The 19,912-nt window shown below is 36.9% G+C and overlaps 1 protein-coding gene across 1 annotated transcript in view; it reads left to right on the plus strand.

Moving 5' to 3' along the window:
- Nucleotides 1-19,912, plus strand: part of EYS (eyes shut homolog) — a 1,239,289-nt gene that overhangs the window by 953,577 nt on the left and 265,800 nt on the right. The window contains 1 exon segment of the mRNA XM_070419099.1: nucleotides 14,591-14,755. Coding sequence (XP_070275200.1) covers nucleotides 14,591-14,755 — 165 coding nt within the window.

Raw genomic sequence — 19,912 nt, forward strand, 5'->3', positions numbered from 1 at the left:
AAGTTACAAAACACCAGCATTCTATCAGATGTATCTGTAGTTGCTTACCTTCGTAAAACTGATAATTACAACAAACTTCACCCAGAGAAAGAGAACAGATTTCATGTGTTTCCTCCAGGTTTTCTTATTCTAGGAACTAAAAACTTTTATCTCCCATTTACTGTGTGAATACCACAAATTAGGGAATGTTCTTTACACTATGTAAATATCATATAGTCATTTCCTTCTCTTAGCCTAATGGGAAGTACATTTTCCATTTTACATGTGAATAAACTGAAGCTAAAAAAAGGCTCTATAACCCTCTCTGACTATCACAACTATTATGTAACAGATCCGAAATTCAAACCCCAAAATTTCTTTTAAAACCCATTTTGTAAAACTGCAAGGCTTTGAAAGTCAAATGAGTATGGAAACATTGTTCAATTTAAATTCTAATTTGTTCCCCAATTGGAGGGAAAAAAAAGAGATTTACTTTTATAAATGTTTATATTTTATTATAACACTATTTATAATTCAAATTAAAGTTTGAAAAATATTTTCAAATATACTTTGGATATTATGTTACAGTTTTAATGTCCACTGTGAGTAAATGTTTTTTTAATCAGCCAATAGCTTAAAAGACAGTTTTCAGTTTCCAATCAACATAGCCTTAAGGAAAAAAACAGAATCAAAATTTGCTTTATAATTACAGAACTTAAAAATATGTTTAATTTGCATTTCCATTATCATGATGCTAATGCAATATTCATCTCCTGACTATAATCTTAGGGGACAGACAGACTATATGAATATAGTGTTTTCCCTGGGACCTTATTCATAAAAACAGTTGTATTTAAAAATTGCTAAAAAGTGGAGAATTGGTTTGCCTTAAGACATACTAATCTTATCCTATGTTCATTAATGGAAAATTAATATTAGGTTACTATGTAGAAAATCTTTGAATTTGAAAATAATTAGATTCATATATAATGGAAAGGAGAAATTGTGTGTGAAGGGCCACCAATCCCAGCGTTGGTTGTCAGAAAATTCAATTCTAATCCTGAGTTTTTAACCATCAAGTTTATGACTTTGGAAAAATCACTCACCCTCTTTGAACATCAGCTTGCTCAGATGTGCAAAAATTTGGGTGGTGTGGGAAGAGGATAACTGTAAGATTCTATGATTCTATTACTGAGAAAAGGATTACTAAAATCCACATGTCTAAGCATTTGAGTTACTCTCCTTATAGCATATTATAAGGCCATATAATTAGCCCTCTCCAGTTCAAATTATTTGTATTACAATTTTTCAATTACAGTTTACTTTGACTGTTATTTTGTATTAGTTTCAGGTGTACAGCATAGTGGTCAGACAACCATCTACTTTCCAAAGAGTTTCCCCTGATATTTCCAGGCACCATACATAGTTGTCACAGTATTATTGACTATATTCTCTGTGCTATAGTTTACAGCCTGTGGCTATTTTGTAACTACCAATTTGTACTTCCTTATCCCTTCACCTCTTTCAGGCAGTCCTCCAACCCTGCTCCCCTCTGACAACCACCAGTCTGTTCGCTGTGCCTGTGAGTCTGTTTCAATTGTGTTTATTTTGTTCTTTAAATTCCACGTATAAGTGAAATCATATGATATTTGCCTTTCTCTGACTGACGTATTTCACGGGGCATAATACCCTCTAGGTCCATCTATGCTGTCACAAATTATAAGATTTCATTCTTTTTATGACCTAGTAATATTCCATTATGTGTATGTAATACCGCATTTTTATCCACTTGTTTGTTTATGAGGACTTGTGTTGCTTTCATGTCTTGGCTATTGTAAATGATGCTGCAGTGAGCATAGATATGTGTATATTCTTTTTTTGTTTACTTTGCATAAATTCCCAGAAGTGGAATCACTGGATCCTAAAGCAGTTATTTGGATGGATATGTAGTTTGCTTATTAAATTTCAGGGTGAAAAAATGCCTGAAAGAAAAGTGAATATGAGGGATGCCAAAATCAAAGCCAAAAAAACCTTGACAGGCTGGAATAATAAGCCAATTCAAATCACACTGAAAATATAATAGAGATAAATGGCTGTCCTTCTGTGCAGATGCAAATGGCTCAAGTACACCCCAGGTTTCATATAGTAGCATTAGCCATTGGCAGTGTGTGGCTATAAGAACTCACTTGGCATTTATAGATCTGTAATAGATATCTTTCTAATATTTTAAACCTCCCTTTGTTCTCTACCATTTCAAAGGGCTTCCATCAGGAATTCAAAGTTTGGAATAAACCTGGGTATCTGACTTCTTCATGTCATCACCCAGGCTCTGATTATTCTTCAGAAGTAAAATCATCTAGTTGGAAACATTGGTACCACTATAAACTCATGGCCATCACCCTACATTGAACCTTCTACACAGTTCATTAATATTATTTCTCTTTTCCAGCCTTCTTTTGCAGTCTCCACCATGACTATTTTAAATCTTATCTATATTCTCAATCGTCAGACCTTCATTATTCCCCTTAGTCTCAGAGGATGAATTTATATCCTATTTTTCCAAGAAAAATTATTACCCTCAAATGGCATCTCTCAAAACTGACTTAAGGATCATCACCCATTTGTTCTTTCTTCTGTCCATTTCCATAGAGGAAATTCCTAAACTACAGACCAGGCCAATTCTTCCACTCATGTGTTGGCTTTGTAGTAGATATTTCTCCTACCGTGGGTGTTCATCATCTTTTTAATACACTTTCTGTATTTTATAAAATCCTTTGTTATGAGACTTGCCTCTATAACATAACACATGACTCAAATTTCCACCTGCCTTGTAACTAGGACACAAACATGACAGAGGTTCTACCCATCAGGGGTAATTCTTTTTTCTTTTTCTATTTTTCCTGACAATTTTATTATTATTATTATTATTATTATTATTATTATTGACAGAATTGTAGGTGTCTCCCACTTTCTCCATTTTTGCCCCCCTCCACCCCTTCCCCATCCCACCCAGGCCTTCCCCATGCTATTGTCTGTGTCCATGGGTTATGCATATGTTGCATATATGTTCTTTGGTTAATCTCTTTCTGTCCCCTCCCCCACCCCACCCTAACTGAGGTATATTATTCTGTTCTATTCTTACATACCTCTAGACCTATTTTGTCCCTCAGTTTACAATTCTTTTATTCTACTTAAGCCAATGAGAGTGAATTTTGCTTTTTGCAACTAAGAATCCTAAGAAATGCAGGTGGCACTCCCTCTCTCCTTTACAGAAACTACGAAATATTCACTCTCCTGTATCTACACTTTCTTCTGTCCTACTAGACCCTCTCAATAGCATTTAAACTACTGCCCTGCCCATTTCATAAAATCCTCACAAGAATCCCAAAGCATTCCTTTATTGGTTCTAATTTAGTATTTCTAATTCCTTACATTCTAGTTCTGTCCTAACAGAGGCTGATCTATCAGCTTTTTACACCAATTGTGTGTTCTCTTTTGCTAAAATGCAATGCCCCTTCTCTAATCCCACACTGCCTGGTGATGCCTGCCTTTTCCAGTCTCCTTTGCCATTTACTCCCCCTCCTCACAATTCCTTAGGTCTTGATCTTAAACTTTATTTTCTCCTTAACCTACTCATTTCCCCTAAGAAATACCTTTCACTCCCATTGCTCAGCTTCAACAAGCAATATTCCTTCAGTTGCAAAATTTATATCTGCCCAGCCAGTGTTGCTCAGTGGCTGAGTGGCGACCTATGAACCAGGAGGTCACGATTTGATTCCCTGTCAGGGCACATGCCAGGAGTGTGGGCTCCATCCCCAGTAGGGGGCATGCAGGAGGTAGCCAGTCAATGATTCTCTCTCATCATTGATGTTTCTATCTCTCCCTCTCAATTCCTCTCTGAAATCAATAAAAATATATTTTTAAAAAATTATATCTTCAGAATAATCCATACCTCTGAGCTTTAGGTCCACATAGTCAACAAATATCATGTAGACATCTTCACTTGTAAATCTCTTTATGTATCAAAGTCAAATGTTCAAAACCAAATTCCTGATTGACACACACACAAAGAGAGAGAGAGCGCCATCTGCCAATAGTTTTTATGCATGGTACATCTATTCACCCAGTGCCTGATATATCTACAGATGATAGATAGGTAGATAGATAGATAGATAGATAGATAGATAGATAGATAGATAGATAATTCTACTTCATTCCACTGCACATGTCTGTATTATTAATGTGAGTTTAAGTACAGAAAGAGGAGGGAATGAGAAAGCCTTTGTATTCTGTCCATGTTCACATTTTTAAAACGATTTTTAGATTCTATGTGCCCAAAATGCCATTAATCACCAGGTTCATACTGTGTAGCACTTTATGACATATTTTTATCCTTAATCCAGCAGAAGTCTATATTCAACTATAGAAAGAAGACAAAGTGAGCCTACCAGCTAACAGTACGTTTGCAATCTCTAGCTGTGATTTCAAAGAGGTTTCTTTAGAAGCAGTTTTCTATCCCACTAGTTTTTAAGAGGAGAGGGAAAATTGTTTTACAATATGAACTTTTAAACCTCACTTATTTTCATACCAATTGCCTGCCCCACACTTGAACCCAACAATTTCCCATATATTGAAGTACTTTTGTACTCATAGTTCTTAGCCAGAATCAAAGCAGTTTAGTTGAATGAGACTGTGCTGTCATATGCACCACAGATAAAAAGACCAGGCACATAAGTGGTCTTTCTAATGTTGTTTTTTCCTCACTTTTGAGATTATTGAACTAAACTACTGAACCTTTTTAGATTTATCTCTAGATTTTGACCTTGATTTGTCCAGTTCTTACAGCCTTTGAGGCATTTCAAATAGTGAAATAGCATGCTCATATGGTTATAGTAATAATTCCTTACTTTTGTAGTAATTCCTTAACTTTCTCAGAGTTTGTGATTATTTTTAATGCTTGAGATAACTTGCTAAATATATCATTGTTATTGCATTAGTGATCTCACATGACTGGAGTAGACTAAAAATTATTTTCATATTATGTAGATGTCTAATTCTTGAAAATGCATGTGCAAGTTATTGAAGAAATGAAAACAAATAATAATAAAATAGACCCAGGCCAAGGAAAAAGGATCAAACAATGAAGACTAAAAGAAGGTTGAAAAGTGAAAGACTTAGAGTAGCACTTACTTCCCAGTAGTATTCAGATCAGGAGGAAATAATTATTTATGCCCATGATACATTTTTTCTAATGTATCATGTGTTTCACGTTGAGGAGGAAAGATGCAATGATGCCAGGGTAATGGGTAATGTTTACATAGGTAACTACTTCATATTCAAAATTGGCAAGTACAGAACAGTTTATTACCCTTGTACATAAAAGAACCAAATAAAGGCTTTGCTAGATGCAATGGCAGTAAATATATATATATATAGCTTAGAAATATAGAAATTAAGAAAAGGGCCTCTGAAGTTAAGGGGTCTAAGTTGACATTTCCTAGCGGTGTGACTTTGCACAAGTTACTGAGCCTTTCCAAACTGCTGATTCCTCATTTGTAAAAGTGGATAATTATAGGGTTGTATTGAATATTAAAATATATCACCCATGTAAAAGTAGTTCCTAGCACAGTTCTCACACCAAATTCGAGCTCAAAACATGTTATACATTAGTTATATATTAGATACACATTGTTAGAGTAGTATGAAAAGGGTGTCACAGGGCTGATGGGGTTCAAGGAACAGGGTCTTCAAGGCTAGAGAGTTAGTGAGGAGGAGAAATCAGGTGGAAAATGGGTAACATGGCAGCCAGGGGTAGACCTCTGTGAGGTAATCAGTCTTCCGTAAACTTTTGAGAGTCAGGTCGTATGTGTAAGAGCATCAGTTTTAGAATTAATAAGCAGAGAGTCAGTCCTCAAAGGCAGATATTTCTAACTGTGCAACATTCAGAAAATTGCCTTCCTTTTAAAAGAGGCTTAAAGGTCTCAGCTGTCATCTCTCAACAAAAAAGGAACAACAGTACTTTTGAGAGCATTGCCTGTCATAGTAGTGCTCAATAAAAACCAGCCACTATTAAGTTGTTGATTCTGATTCTTCATATTCTCCCTCTCCTCTTCCCTCCTCTCTATTCCACCTCTCCCTCTCCCCTCCTCTTCTCTCCCATCCTTTCCTCTTCCCTAGCTCTAGGTCTAGCTCTTTCCTCCACCCCTCCACTCACTATCTGTCTCAGATCTGATACATCAAATTATCTGTGAGCTGAATATAGATGTTTATAATATTTTTCTTTCTAAGCCTGGAACACACAAATAATAGACAATGTACCCAGCTCATGCATAGAACTGACTTAAAATTAAAACTGTAGGTGGTAATTGCTGTGACAACGTTAAGACTGAGTGGGACTCGTGGAAATGTGTGGACCAGCAAAAGTTTGAAAACTACTGTATTTTCTTTTAAAAATAAATAAAGTCGATGGAAGAGAGAGAACAGATTTACTGGAGACATATCACCATTTTTTTAAAGAGAGGAAATTGGTGGCTGGCTATTAAGTTCTTGTAAAAATCAGAGGCTTTGAATTGCCTACTGTAGTAAGAGATCCCAAAAAGGTCCAACAAAGTCAACTGGTCGTCACTAAATTCAATTCATCACACATCCCCACCCGGATACAATGCAGCTAAAACCTGAGGAAAGGTTTTAGTTAATTACTGAAGCAGGAAAGCTGGGTACATATATGATGCCTGCTTTTAAGGAACTCATAGTTGTCACATAGTGAGTTGTACAGGAAAATATTACTGTACAATTGAATAAGAGTTGTAAATAGAAGTGTATATTTGTGTTAATAACAAGGAAGATATTATCAGCTTGATATTGAGAAGGAAAATCATTCTTTTTATGGTTGGCTAATATTCCATTATACATATGTACCACCACATTTTTATCCACTCATCTAATGATAGGCACTTGGGTTGCTTTCATAGCCTGACTATTGTAAACAATCCTGCAATGAACATAGGGGTACATCTACTCTTTCAAATTAGTGTTTGGAGTTTCTTTGGATATATACCCAGAGGGCAGTTCCATTTTAATTTTTTGAGGAAGCTCCCCTGTTTTCCACAATGGCTGCACCAATTTGTATTCCCACCAATAGTGCATGAGGGTCCCCTTTTTTCACATCCTCACCAACACTTGTTGTTTGTTGATTTATAAAATAAGGTGAATGTCTGGCTGGAGTGGCTCAGTAGTTGAGCATTGACCTATGAACCAGAGGGTCAAGGTTTGATTTCCCATCAGGACACATGCCCGGGTTGTGGGCTTAATTCCCAGTATGGGGTGTGCAAAAGGCAGCCGATCAGTGAGATAATCAATGATTCTCTCTCATCGTTGATGTATCTCTCTCTCTCTCTCTCTCTCTCTCTCTCTCTCTCTCTCTCTTTCTCTCTCTTCCTCTCTGAAATCAATAAAAACATTTTTAAAGTGAAGGGATTAATAAATATAAATTGGTAGTTGCAAAATAGTCACAGGGATATAAAGTAGAGCATAGGGAATATAGTCAATAATATTTTAATAACTATGTATGGTGCCAGCTGGATATTGGAAATATTGGAGTATACACTATAAAGTAGATGATTGTCTAGCCATTTTGCTGTACATCTGAAATACAAAAAAAACATGGAATGTAAACTGTAATTGAAAAATAAAATTGAAATTAAAAAAAAGAGGAGGATCAAATTTTAAAAGAAAACCAACAACAACCTTGCTTGGATATGCTGAGTTTAGGTTACTGATATTCCTTCCAAATGTATCTCTCTAGTAGACAGCAAGACATAAAAGGTCAGAAGCTATCTGTGCTAAAGATAGAAAATTGAGAGTTTTCAGAAGCTAGGAAGTAGCTAAAGTTATGAGAACAAATGAGATCACTCAGGGATATTTTTTGAACTATGAGAAGGAGGTATAGAAATAGACTAGAAAGAGATTGGTAGCTATTATGATAACATGTCAAGTACAGTGTGAGATATTGATGGTTCTTTCTCTTTCTTGTCCTAGTTTTGTTTATACTGAATGTAAAATATTTTTGGTGTGCTAAACAATGTTCTACTTGGTTTTATTTTGTAAAAGGAAGGAGGTAGAGTATAGCTCTAAAGCATCAGATTTTTTTAGAGGGTCATCCATTCTTTAACAGAGAAACCAAGGGATGAAAAACAGTATAGCTAGAGTGTCTGTGACAATGAAGAATGAGAAAGGATTTTGTTTTGTCTTGTTTTGTTTAACATGCATTGTTTCCTTGTGCATGGCCTTGCTCAGATGCAGAGAAACTCTCTTCATGCTTTAAATGGAGGAATGAAGCAGCTATGAGCAAAAGGAGAAATGTTAGTTCTGCCTTCATTTTTCCATGCTTTCTATGGGGGAGAAAAGCCATGCTGCAAAAACAGCAGTGGTGCTGGCAGGAACATCAGACTTGTTAAACTTTTTTATCAGGCACCTAACAAATTTATCACAGCTCATGGATTGATATAAATGTGAATATCTACTATGGAGAAATTATCCCAGTAAAGATAATAATTTAGTTCATGATACTTAGGCTATCCAAATCTAACCTATTTTTAAATTCTAAATAAGCAAAAATATATGATGTGGTAAGAATGTTCAGTGTAATTTATAAATACTAAACTATAGTACTATACTTTATATTATATGTATAAACTAGAGGCCCAGTGCATGAAATTTGTGCATGAGTATGGTCCCTAGGCCTGGCTGGCTATTAGGGCCAAACTGTGAGGCAACCAGTGGGGTGGTCAGGGTCCCTGCTCACACCCACCTTTGCTGGCCTGGGGCCTGCAAGCTGGGGGCAGCTCCTGCATTAAGCGTCTGCCCCCTGGTGGTCAGTGCACGTCATAGCGACTGGTCGTTCCACTGTTCAGTTGATTTGCATATTAGGGTTTTATATAGATAGATACTGCAGACAGAGGAGCCCATTTCTATTCAGAATGAATAAACTTTATGCTGCTCAGTTGTATTGTGTTCAGGGTAAAGATACTAATCTCATCTCTTTTTTGTTTGTTTGTGTTTGTTTTTTGTTATTCCATGGTGCCCTCTTGGATTAAATTTCAGTGAGTTGTTGTTATTAACTGACTGAGGTCCTGATTCATACTATAGAAGTACATCGAGTGAAAAACATTAAATTCACCCATGTTTCTAACATAAGGTGCTTCAAACTCAGTACTGTTGTTTCTTTCACACCTTCCTTTGACAATTTAAGAGTTTGGAGGCTTTTTAACATAACATAATTTAGGACTGATTTTAACCATATAAAAGTTAATATAATTAGTTAGGTCAACCTATATAACCCTTTAAGACATTTAAACATTGCATATTTCTAAGTTGTAATTAGAAGCCACTAATGAACTACTATACAACATATTTTGTAAGATGTTTAGTACATGTTTTTTATATAAAAAACCTGGTTTTCTTCCCATTTATAATTGGAAGGGAAATAAATTTGGAGTGTGTTCAAAAGCATTGCCTGGAGAGGCTTCTGGAAGCAGCAGGGGAGCACTCCGCCTAACCCCAATTAGTCTTGTTTTCCACATTCAGGGCAGTTCTGTTTTTCAACATATTTCACTAAACATGATGATAATGAAAATTAATATGGTTAGAAAAGCAATTCAATAGCAAATGTTTATTGTTCATAATTGTTGTTCCCCGTCATAATTTTCATAAAACCTGTCAGCTCTGAAAAAAAGGTTTAAGGAGTGTGCGAGCTAAGAAGTAGGCAGGTGTGCCTGAATTATACAATAGGTATGCTCCTGCAAAGTAATGTGGAAGTCATTTTTTTAAGCAAATTGAATTTTTACTGCTCTTGGTGAGTTCACTACGTCTCAGAATAAGTAAAACCTGATTATGGATTCAAATTTGATTCATATATGAACCCTTATGTAAAGAGTGTCTTCTTACAGAAATTTTCCTGTGGACTTATCAATAATGTGAAAAACTTAGCCACAAGAAAAATGCAAGAACCCAATCCCTATAGTCTTGATTCATCTCATTTTAATTATAAGAATAGTTTTTCTATCCTTTAATAAAAACTACCCAAAATGATCATTTTTCTATAGTTATATTTATCCAAGAATATATCTGTCTACAATGTACAAAACTGCTCATGCCATGGGAGAATGCAAAGCTAAATCAGACTCAGATCTTGCCACCAGAGAATGAATAGCATGAAAAGGTATATGAAATAGGTTTTGTTAGACTCTCCTTCTTATCTAATCTTACAGCTCACATTAGGCTTAATGCTCCTGGATGAGAGCAAATGTCAGAAAAATAGTTAAGCAAGTAGGATAGTATATCTTCCCAGGGTCCAAGGAAAATTCAACCACGTTAGTAGAATAAATTCTACCAACTTCTAACTTGGGGTTTTCTTCCATGAAGATAAAATTTAAGCTTCATGAGGGTGAGGTCTTTATCTATTTTGCTCACCACTGTATTCCTTGACCAGTTCTAGCATATAGTAGCCACTTAATAAATATCGGTTCAGTGGCCCTAGCTGGTTGGCTCAGTGGATAGAGTATCAGCTTGTGGACTGAAAGGTCCCAGGTTCGATTCCAGTCAAGGGCATATGCCTGGGTTGCTGGCTCAATCCCCAGTGGGGGGCATTCAGGAGGCAGCCAATCAATGGTTCTCTCTCATCATTGAGTTTCTTTTTTTCTCTCTGAAATAAAAATTAATTAATTAATTAATTAATTAATTTAAAATATATATATTGGTTCAGTGAATGAAAACATCAGTGACTTCAAATAGTATAGGTAAAAGCAACAGGAAGAAACAGTGTCTAAAACCATATTATGGTAGAATCAACAGATATGCAACTTTTAAAGTTACATGATATTCTATTAATTTAAAACCCAACTCCAGTCTCTTTATAATATTAACCATTTTTCTCTGTCACAACCATATCCAAATTTGTCATCTAAACATCCTCCAGTATAGAGCTACATTGCATTTTAACTTGATTTGCATATATTTTTTCTCCTTATATTAACTAGAGGCATAGCGCATGAAATTCATGCACGGGTAAGGTTCCTAGGCTTGGCCTGCGATCAGGGCCATCTTCCCCGGCTGCTGGCAGCCGGCCACGTCCCCCACCGCCACCCACCCCCGGTTCCCTGTTCACCATTAGGTGATCGGAGCCTGCCAGCTCAGGGGAGGGACCAAGAGGTAAGACATTCCCGCCTGCTCGCCGCCCCGCCCCTGCTGCAGTTCACCTTCTGTTTGTGGGGTGACCAGTGGGGCGGGGGCCTTGGCCTGGCACTGCCTACATCCCCCGCCACCCACCCTGGGTTCCCCATTTGCCCCCAGGCAATGGGAGCCTGCCGGCCAGGGAAAGGGAATAAGAGGTGGTCAGTGCGCCTCATAGTGACTGGTCCAGTGGTCGTTCTGGTCGTTCCGCCTTTAAGGTCAATTTGCATATTACCCTTTTATTATATAGCATAAATGGTGCATGTACAGTTCTGTATCTACTAAACATTCTGCTCCATTTGGTACAACTCTAACAATGTTATGGGCTTTTCTGGTCACAAGAGAGAAAATTCATTTCTTTAATGCATATTTTTCCAAGTTTTCTCAGAATTCATTTATTTAGAATATTCTATTTTTACTAATTGAAGTGAATTTAGCTCCCTTATCTAATGTAACAGGTTCAGATTTACTATTTTATCAATTCTGCCCCAAATTGCTTAACAATTGCAACATAAGGAAGAAAACATGCATGCACTAAAAGAGTTGTAGCTCAATATGATAGGGAGTTCAAATTTGGAGGAATAGTCAAGGTGAGCATTGAATTAAACAAAGCCCTATATACCTAGGATATGGGGCAGGGCATTCCAGACAAATAGAACAGCATAAACACAAGTAGAGCCACAGAAGAAAATGTCGTTCTGCCTTACTAGTGTGTGTGTGTGTGTGTGTGTGTGTGTGTAAACATGAAAAATATGACCATGAAGGGTCTAGTTTTATTCTAAAAGCAGCTGAATTATTCTGTAGTACTGAAGACCTTAGATGATTACAAACAAGTAAAGTTGACATGATAGCAATGACAGCCAGCAGACACTGTAGGAAGGGAGCCCAGTTAGAAAGAAGCTAAAACTAGGTCACTTGGTGAGGAACACTATGGACTATGGATCAACAGTCATACATTCAAACCTGAGAAAGCCAAAGCAGCGTGTGTGTGTGTGTGTGTGTGTGTGTGTGTGTGTGTTGTGGAGATAAAGGAATAGAAACCGAAAGAGAAGACTGTTTGAAAATTAACTTATACCCCCACAGACAATAAGACAGGGAATGGAGGAGTGTTTACCATAAACTAGGTATGGATGCCTTAGAAAAGAGATTTGGCCCAGAGCCATCTTGCATTCTGTCCAAGTGGTTTTCTAGTCAGGTGAACAAGACCATGTTAACGTTCCCCTCCGCTGGACTGGATTTTAGACAGGCAGGCTTCATCCTGACTCTAGGCCTCTGACCTCACTTGTCTTAGAGAATTTACTTTAGAAAACTTTCAATTATAAATTCTTTCCTTGGCTCCTTTGGGTTGTAAATCTTCTTTGAAATCTTTTTGCCAGTTTCACAACCCAGGAGTGTCTTTCTGCAGGACCTGGAGCCATCGCTTTCTAAAGTAATCAAGAAAATAGTGGTCCTATCAGCCAGTCTCCAGGAGAGTGGGAGCCTAGCTTCAATGGGTGCCTCGCTCCAAGTTGTAAATCACCTCCAGTCATGACAATATGAGAAAGCTTATTTTTGAAGGGGTAAGGCCTACTAGCAAAACAGGTAGATTATGATCCCTTCACCTCAGCTCTTAAAAACTCTCACATTCAGAGCAAAGACTGAATCTAGCCTCTCTCCACTATTGCATTAGACTTGAATAAAGTCTTTCTTGCCTATTGAACTTTGCCCAGTGCAACTTTTCCTTTGACACAGGAAAGTGGTTGTCCAACAGCAAGAGTCAGCATATAATGTGAAAAATCAGAGTGGGACCAAGTTAAGAGTGACAAGCCAAAGGCAGGCTATTGCACAAGCCCTAGAAATGGCTGTTGACAAAGGGTGTCTAAAGCTTGCACTAATCCTCATGAGTCACAGGGTTGACAATTTAACTGCTAAATATAGAGGGCCCTCGGTTCAATTTGAATTTCAAGTAAACAACAAATCACTGTTTTAGTATAATTATGTTTCAAACATTGCATGAGATCTACTAAAACAATGGTTTGTTGTTTATTTGAAGTTGAAGAGTAACTGAGCATCCTGTATTTTATTTGGCATTCCTACCAGGAGAAATACATTTTAAACATCCGCTATTCCTAGAGAGCAAGAGGCCTGCTTGCAACATTAGTCACCAGCTCTAATAGCTCTCCTTACTGTGTGCTTCTTTCCACCTCACCTTGTCTTCTCCCATTTAAAGCTAGAAAGGTCCAAAGCAGCAGCTAGCCTGAAGGGGAGCGGGGGTGCGGGGGGACGGGGAGGAGAAGGAAATACGAACAGAAACTAGCTTCTCCCTGCCCCTCAAGGCAGACAGACAGCAGGTGTCAGGCACCCCACAGTTTTGACTGGCGAACGGGGCTAAGGGAAGTCATATCTATGAAGGAAAATGTAAAATGTTGATACATTTCTTAGACTGGATATTAGTTTTTTAAATTATTGTATAATGTAGAAAGAAGGTATGACACATAGGGATTGCCAAGTTTTCACCCAGAGGCAAAGAAAACTTCCCCATTGTGAGAGAAACAAAAAATAAAGTTGCATTTCCAAATCTTATGTAATATACTTGGTCAGTGTACCAAGTCCATAGATCTAAATATATATATGACCATAAGATAAATACTTTTTAACACTTATGTCTCAGGATTTTATGAGATTAAGCATTTAAAAGATTAAGAATTCTAATTACTAATAACCTTGCATAATATAGTAATACTTAAAAATACCTTATGTATCAGTGAAAAGCACTAAATATTAATGACTATTAATATAAAGAATGTAACAGTTTTCTAATATTTTTGTGTCACAGGTGTTTGTTTTTATTGAACTGTAATTACATCAAATAAACTTTATTGATTTTAAGTGTATTAATTTGATGTCTAGTCATTTATATCACAAAATATTTTAAGAATCTAGTGAAAACTATTATTTCACATATGCAGGAACACAGATGTTTTTCATACAATTTCAGGGTGTTTATTCTCCCTTAAACAACAAAAAAATTATATTCTTGTTTTGAGTCTTTTCCTCTAAACTGGTAATTGACTATATGAGAAATGTCTTTACAAACGTATTGTACTTATATATCTAAATTGCTTAATGTTGGAACTAAATAATATTTGTAAATATCAGTTTTATCTTTTTAAATGAATGCTATTAATATTATGTTCTCATCTGCTTGATTAGCAATATAATAATATCAGAGTGTTCCAAAAAATATATACACACTTTGAATAATTATAAAACCAGTGTTTATTAAAATACATTTCATTTTCAAAATTGAGCTGTCAGCTGTTAAAGTATATATACATCTGGAGGGAGAGGGAAAAACCCTGTATATCAGAACACATTAACATGACTGTGTGTGTTTTTTTAGATACAGGTTTATTTTTCCCATCTTTCAATGGGAATTCCTACTTAGAACTGCCTTTCTTTGCAACCCTAAGTGAGTTGAAGTCTGTGCTGGAAAAAGAACATAACAGAATTGTTACCATCTACTTGACTATAAAAACAAACACGCTGAATGGGATCATTCTCTACAGTGAGTATGAAATGTTTGACCTCCTTTGTGTTCAGTTTCTTTCTCAAATATTAACCTATTGAATCAATGAACTATTCATTTAAATATTATGGGAAAACTTTTCTAGCCTAGTGCAGTGATCGGCAAACTCATTAGTCAACAAAGCCAAATATCAACAGTACAACGATTGAAATTTCTTTGGGAGCCAAATTTTTTAAACGTAAACTATATAGGTAGGTACATTGTTACTAACTTAATTAGGGTACTCCTAAGGCTTAGGAAGAGCCACACTCAAGGGGCCAAAGAGCCGCATGTGGCTCACGAGCCGCAGTTTGCCGACCACGGGCCTAGTGCATAAAGCATTACTCCCCCCACCAAAAAAAAAATCTTTGTGCTTTCTAGTTTTCTTTGGACATTTCTTTAATTTATGAGTCATTCAATGGAACATGACTTACCAACAGGCTCTGAACCAGATGGAAGGATACAGCAAGCATATATATGTCATAGCTATTGCAGTAAAACATAAATGCTACAAATGTTTCAGAGCAATTTTAAAGATTTTTAAGAGAAGAAGGAAAAGAGAGAGAGAGAGAGACATCTATGTGAAAGCGAAACATCAACTAGCTGCCTCCTGTACACCCCCCTACTGGGGATCGATCCTGCAACCTGGGCATGTGTCCTGACCAGAAATCGAACCCACAACCCTTCAGTGCATAGGATGATGCCCAACCTCACTGCCCAGGGCCAGAGCATATTTTTATAATATAAACCACTAAATATAAATTGCATTTAGTACTTGGTAACTTGGAAAAAGCCATTCCAAACCTGAGATTCATTTGAAAATTAGGGAAATTCCTATCACTCTTTTAGCATTATCTCAAAACTAGAGGCCTGGTACACGGATTCGTGCATCGATGGGGTCCCTCTGTCCTATGCCCTCGCATAATCCGGGACCCCTCAAAGAATGTTGGACTGCCTGCCACTCCTGCCTGCCGCTCCTGCTCATCCTGGCCCTGCTGCACCTGCCACAGGATCATGGCATACCATGAAATGGTCGTATTAAAGTATTTTGCAAAATCAATTAATCATTCTATACTTTCTAAACACGGGATCGCGCCCAGTCAGTCGCCAGCTGTGAGCCCTGTTTCTGGTGCCCATTGGTCAGCTGAGCGGCACTCCTGCTGTGGGAGCACACTGACCACCAGGGGGCAGCTCCTGCATTGAGCGTCTGCCCCCTGGTGGTCAGTACGCGTCATAGCGACCAGTTGACCGGTCGTTCGGTTGTTCAGTCATTCAGTCGTTCGGTCTCTTAAGCTTTTATATATATAGATTAGTTGGTGTAACAAAAGTAGTATTAACAGTATTTGTTTAAGGAAATGCCTCTATCTCTAGGGTTTTCTACATTATGCAATATGCTCACAAGGATCTCTGTAACCAGAATTGATGGCCCTCTTTCTTCTATGGCCAGACATCACTAAGTAAATTACTTGCAGTCTTCCAAATGTGACAATTGTTTTTTCTCTTTTGAAATGAATGCACAATAATTTTAACAATTCCCTATATTGGAGGTGTAATGTCTTCTTGAATTGATTGTCTACTGCAGGGCAACTCATTATTTCCCAGATCATTTTTCTCCTCTATTTCAAAGTATTTTGCAAAATCAATTAATCATTCTATACTTTCTAAACAAAATTAAAACCTTTTTATTGTTTGAGTAAAATGCCTAAAAGAAGCAATTTTGAAAAACTGGATACATCAGAAGTTTTGAACATTAAAAACTAAGAATGCGTGTTATATTTTAGAAAGAAACTAACTTGTCAGAACGAGGCCAGCATTATTTATTTCCCAGGAATATAAGAACCCTGCTTAAATGATGGCTTTAGGATGTCTGATTTATTTATGTTAAGAGAGAGAGAGAAGATTTAGGAAAGGAAAATTTGCTTTTATATTCAAAACTTAAATGATGGTAGACGACCATGAAATTTGGAGGTAATGGTGCATTTCAGGGGAAACGAAACAAAACTGAACAGAACAAAAACACAAGCATAATAATTTAAAGCCACAAAGCAAAGTGATTTTCTGGCTCTGCAGTTTTTAGTCATATCGAATTGGAAGGTGTTTCCTTTGGGAAAGTGTGATTTTACCAACTGAAAACAGCTCTTAGCCAAAGAAGCAGCCAACCTCTGGGAATTCTCCTCTGGGCCCTTGCTCCTGGCTCATGTCTATACCACCACTCAATGTGCTCCTTTTGAAAGCCATAGAAATACATGCCAAGCATGTATATACCCTGCTCGATTCAGTTCTTTAATTTAAACCAATAAAAAACCCAAGGCGATACTAGTGCCATAGGATTATTTTTGCCTTTCATTATCCATTGACCGACCAAAAAAATTAAACTAGAAATTATTAGTAAGAAAAAAAAAATGCCATTGCAGTGATTACCTAACTCTGTCCTTGTTTTCTATAATTCTTGTTGTCACCGCACTGAATACATCAAGGCTGTTTACTCATGGGAGTTCCATAGCCTATGAATGGAGATAATAATTTTGTTTGTAAAGCATTTCTTTCGTTCATTTGTAAAGTGGCCATTCAATCCTACACTGTTGGGAATACCTCAGTAGACTGTTTCATGAGATTGTTGCTTTTACTCCTCTTAGAATTTGTCAAACTCAGAAGCCTCACAACAGATGAACACAAAGACCTTTGTGATTCAGTTAGACATCCATAGTTTTGAAAGGTGTTGCTTAACTTGACTTAGGGCTAGTTTTCTTCCCTTTGAAATCAGTATATTCTATGTAGGAGCAATTAAAAATAGTAAGGAAGTTAAATCAAATGTTTCATGTTAGAGTCTAGATGTTAATTTTTATCTGGATTTTTGTTTTTTGGCTTTTTATTTTAGTTTTGCCATTTTTTTCCATTTCTGAACATTTCAGCAAAAATTCAATTCCATTCTGCAAACATTTATTGAACATCTGTATTTTGTTATCATCAAATATTAAAGGGAAAAGGATAGCAGGTTGTAAGCCAGTGTCATCTTTGAATTATATTCCTAGTTCAAAACTGTAGATTTGCCTTTTCTCAGTTTGCCTCTCCAACTAATTGATGTTGAAAAGGAAAAAAAAAAAAGGAAGATAAAACTTGAATCCTTGTGGGGTTATAGTAAAAACCCTTAGAAAAGATTGCTTAAAAAAGAACGCTCAGTGGGAGAGAGACGGCTCTGAGAACAGCAGTCAGGATGAAAAGCACGTTTTCTGAATCTGCCACTGAACCCATTCAGAATTCTGGAACCCAGTCCAAGGAGCTACTAATAGGTCACAGGAGAAGGGAGGAGACCACACAAAACTCTTTTGGTGCACTTTCAGAAACCGAGCTCTGCTCAGCAAGCAGTATCAATCAGGGGGCTTCGTCGTGGGATGTATTACCATGCAGTTGAATCCATTCTGTGCTGCTTCTCTGAAAAGAAATAAGCAAGCCCTTTGGAAGTATGTGATCTTTGAGAATTAGGAGCAGACATCTGACCAAGTGACAGGAGGCAAATTACATGAGCAACTCCAGTGGGAACACTGGATTCAGTAGCAAGCTTGCTATTATTTTGTGTTTGTCTTTAAGAAAGAAAGCAAAAGAAGGGCTAGTTTTAGGTATTTATTCCAGGTAGGAGTCAACAGGAAAAGTAGGATGATTGGGCCTTCCTGTTTTGTGCATTTAGGAAGGGCTAAAAGAAGAGATTTCTGATATTGCTGAAGGAAGCAAATTAAATCTAAAGAATCAAACATCTGCCTTTCTCTATAAAATGATTCTCAGCAGAATACAGAATATCTTCATTAGATACTTCATTGGCCAAGGCCAATGAAATCCTATAGTATTTCCTGACATCATATTAAAAAGCATCTTTTCTTATAGAAAAAAACGTATGCTGTCACAAATAGGAAGGGTAATAATGCTAAGTGAAATAAGTCAGAGAGAAAATGGCAAATAACATATATTTTCACTTATATGTGGAATCTAAAAAATGAAATAGACAAATAAAATTGAAACAGACTCATATATACAAAGAACAGACTGATGGTCGACAGAGGGGAGGGGCTTTGGGGCTTGGTGGAAAATGTGAAGGGATTAAGAAGTATCAGTTGGTAGTTACAGAATAGTCAAAGGGTTGTAAAGTATGGCATGAGGAATATAGTCAATAATATTGTAATAACTATGTTTGGTGTCAAGGTAGGTACTTGAAATATTAGGGGGATCACTTTGTAAAGTATATGATGGTCAAATCATTGTCTAACCTATGATGTATACCTGAAACTAATGCAAAATAATATTGAATGTAAACTGTAATTGAAAAATAATATTTTAAAAGAGTTTGCTCAAAAGTTTTAATCAATTTTACAATACCTACCATAAAATGTTGGGGGAATTTTTGTTCTATCTTAATAACTCCCAATGGAGCTTGCTCTAGATCAGTGGTTCTCAACCTTCCTAATGCCGCGACCCTTTAATACAGTTCCTCATGTTGTGGTGACCCCCAACCATAAAATTATTTTCGTTGCTACTTCATAACTGTAATGTTGCTACTGTTATGAATCGTAATGTAAATATCTGATATGCAGGATGTATTTTCATTGTTACAAATTGAACATAATTAAAGCATAGTGATTAATCACAAAAACAATATGTAATTATACATGTGTTTTCCGATGGTCTTAGGTGACCCCTGTGAAAGGGTCGTTCGACCCCCAAAGGGGTCGCGACCCACAGGTTGAGAACCACTGCTCTAGATGAATAAGAAAGGGAGTAGAGTTGAAAGCATGGATAATAGATTCATACATTGCCATTCATTAGTTTGTAGAGATTTTCTTTTATTTTACCTTATCTTTTTATGACAGCAAAAGTCAAATTCAACAAAACTGAGCGCCAAGAAAGTGCATCACACTCTGCTAGGCACTGTGAGGAATATAAAGATGAGTAAGAGATGCCCTAGCCGGTTTTGCTCAGTGGATAGAGCATTGGCCTGCAGATGGAAGGGTCCCAGGTTCGATTCTGGTCAAGGGCACATACCTCAGTTTCAGGCTCCTCCCTGGCCCTGGCCCTGCTTGGGGCATGTACAGGAGGCAACCAACCAATGTGTTTCTCTCACATCAATATTTCTCTCTATCTCTTCCACTCTCTCTAAAAATCAATGGA

This window comes from Myotis yumanensis, unplaced genomic scaffold (genome assembly GCF_028538775.1).
Source record: "Myotis yumanensis isolate MYYU_CA2020_CCGP unplaced genomic scaffold, mMyoYum1.0.hap1 SCAF_6, whole genome shotgun sequence".
Lineage (NCBI taxonomy): Eukaryota > Metazoa > Chordata > Mammalia > Chiroptera > Vespertilionidae > Myotis > Myotis yumanensis.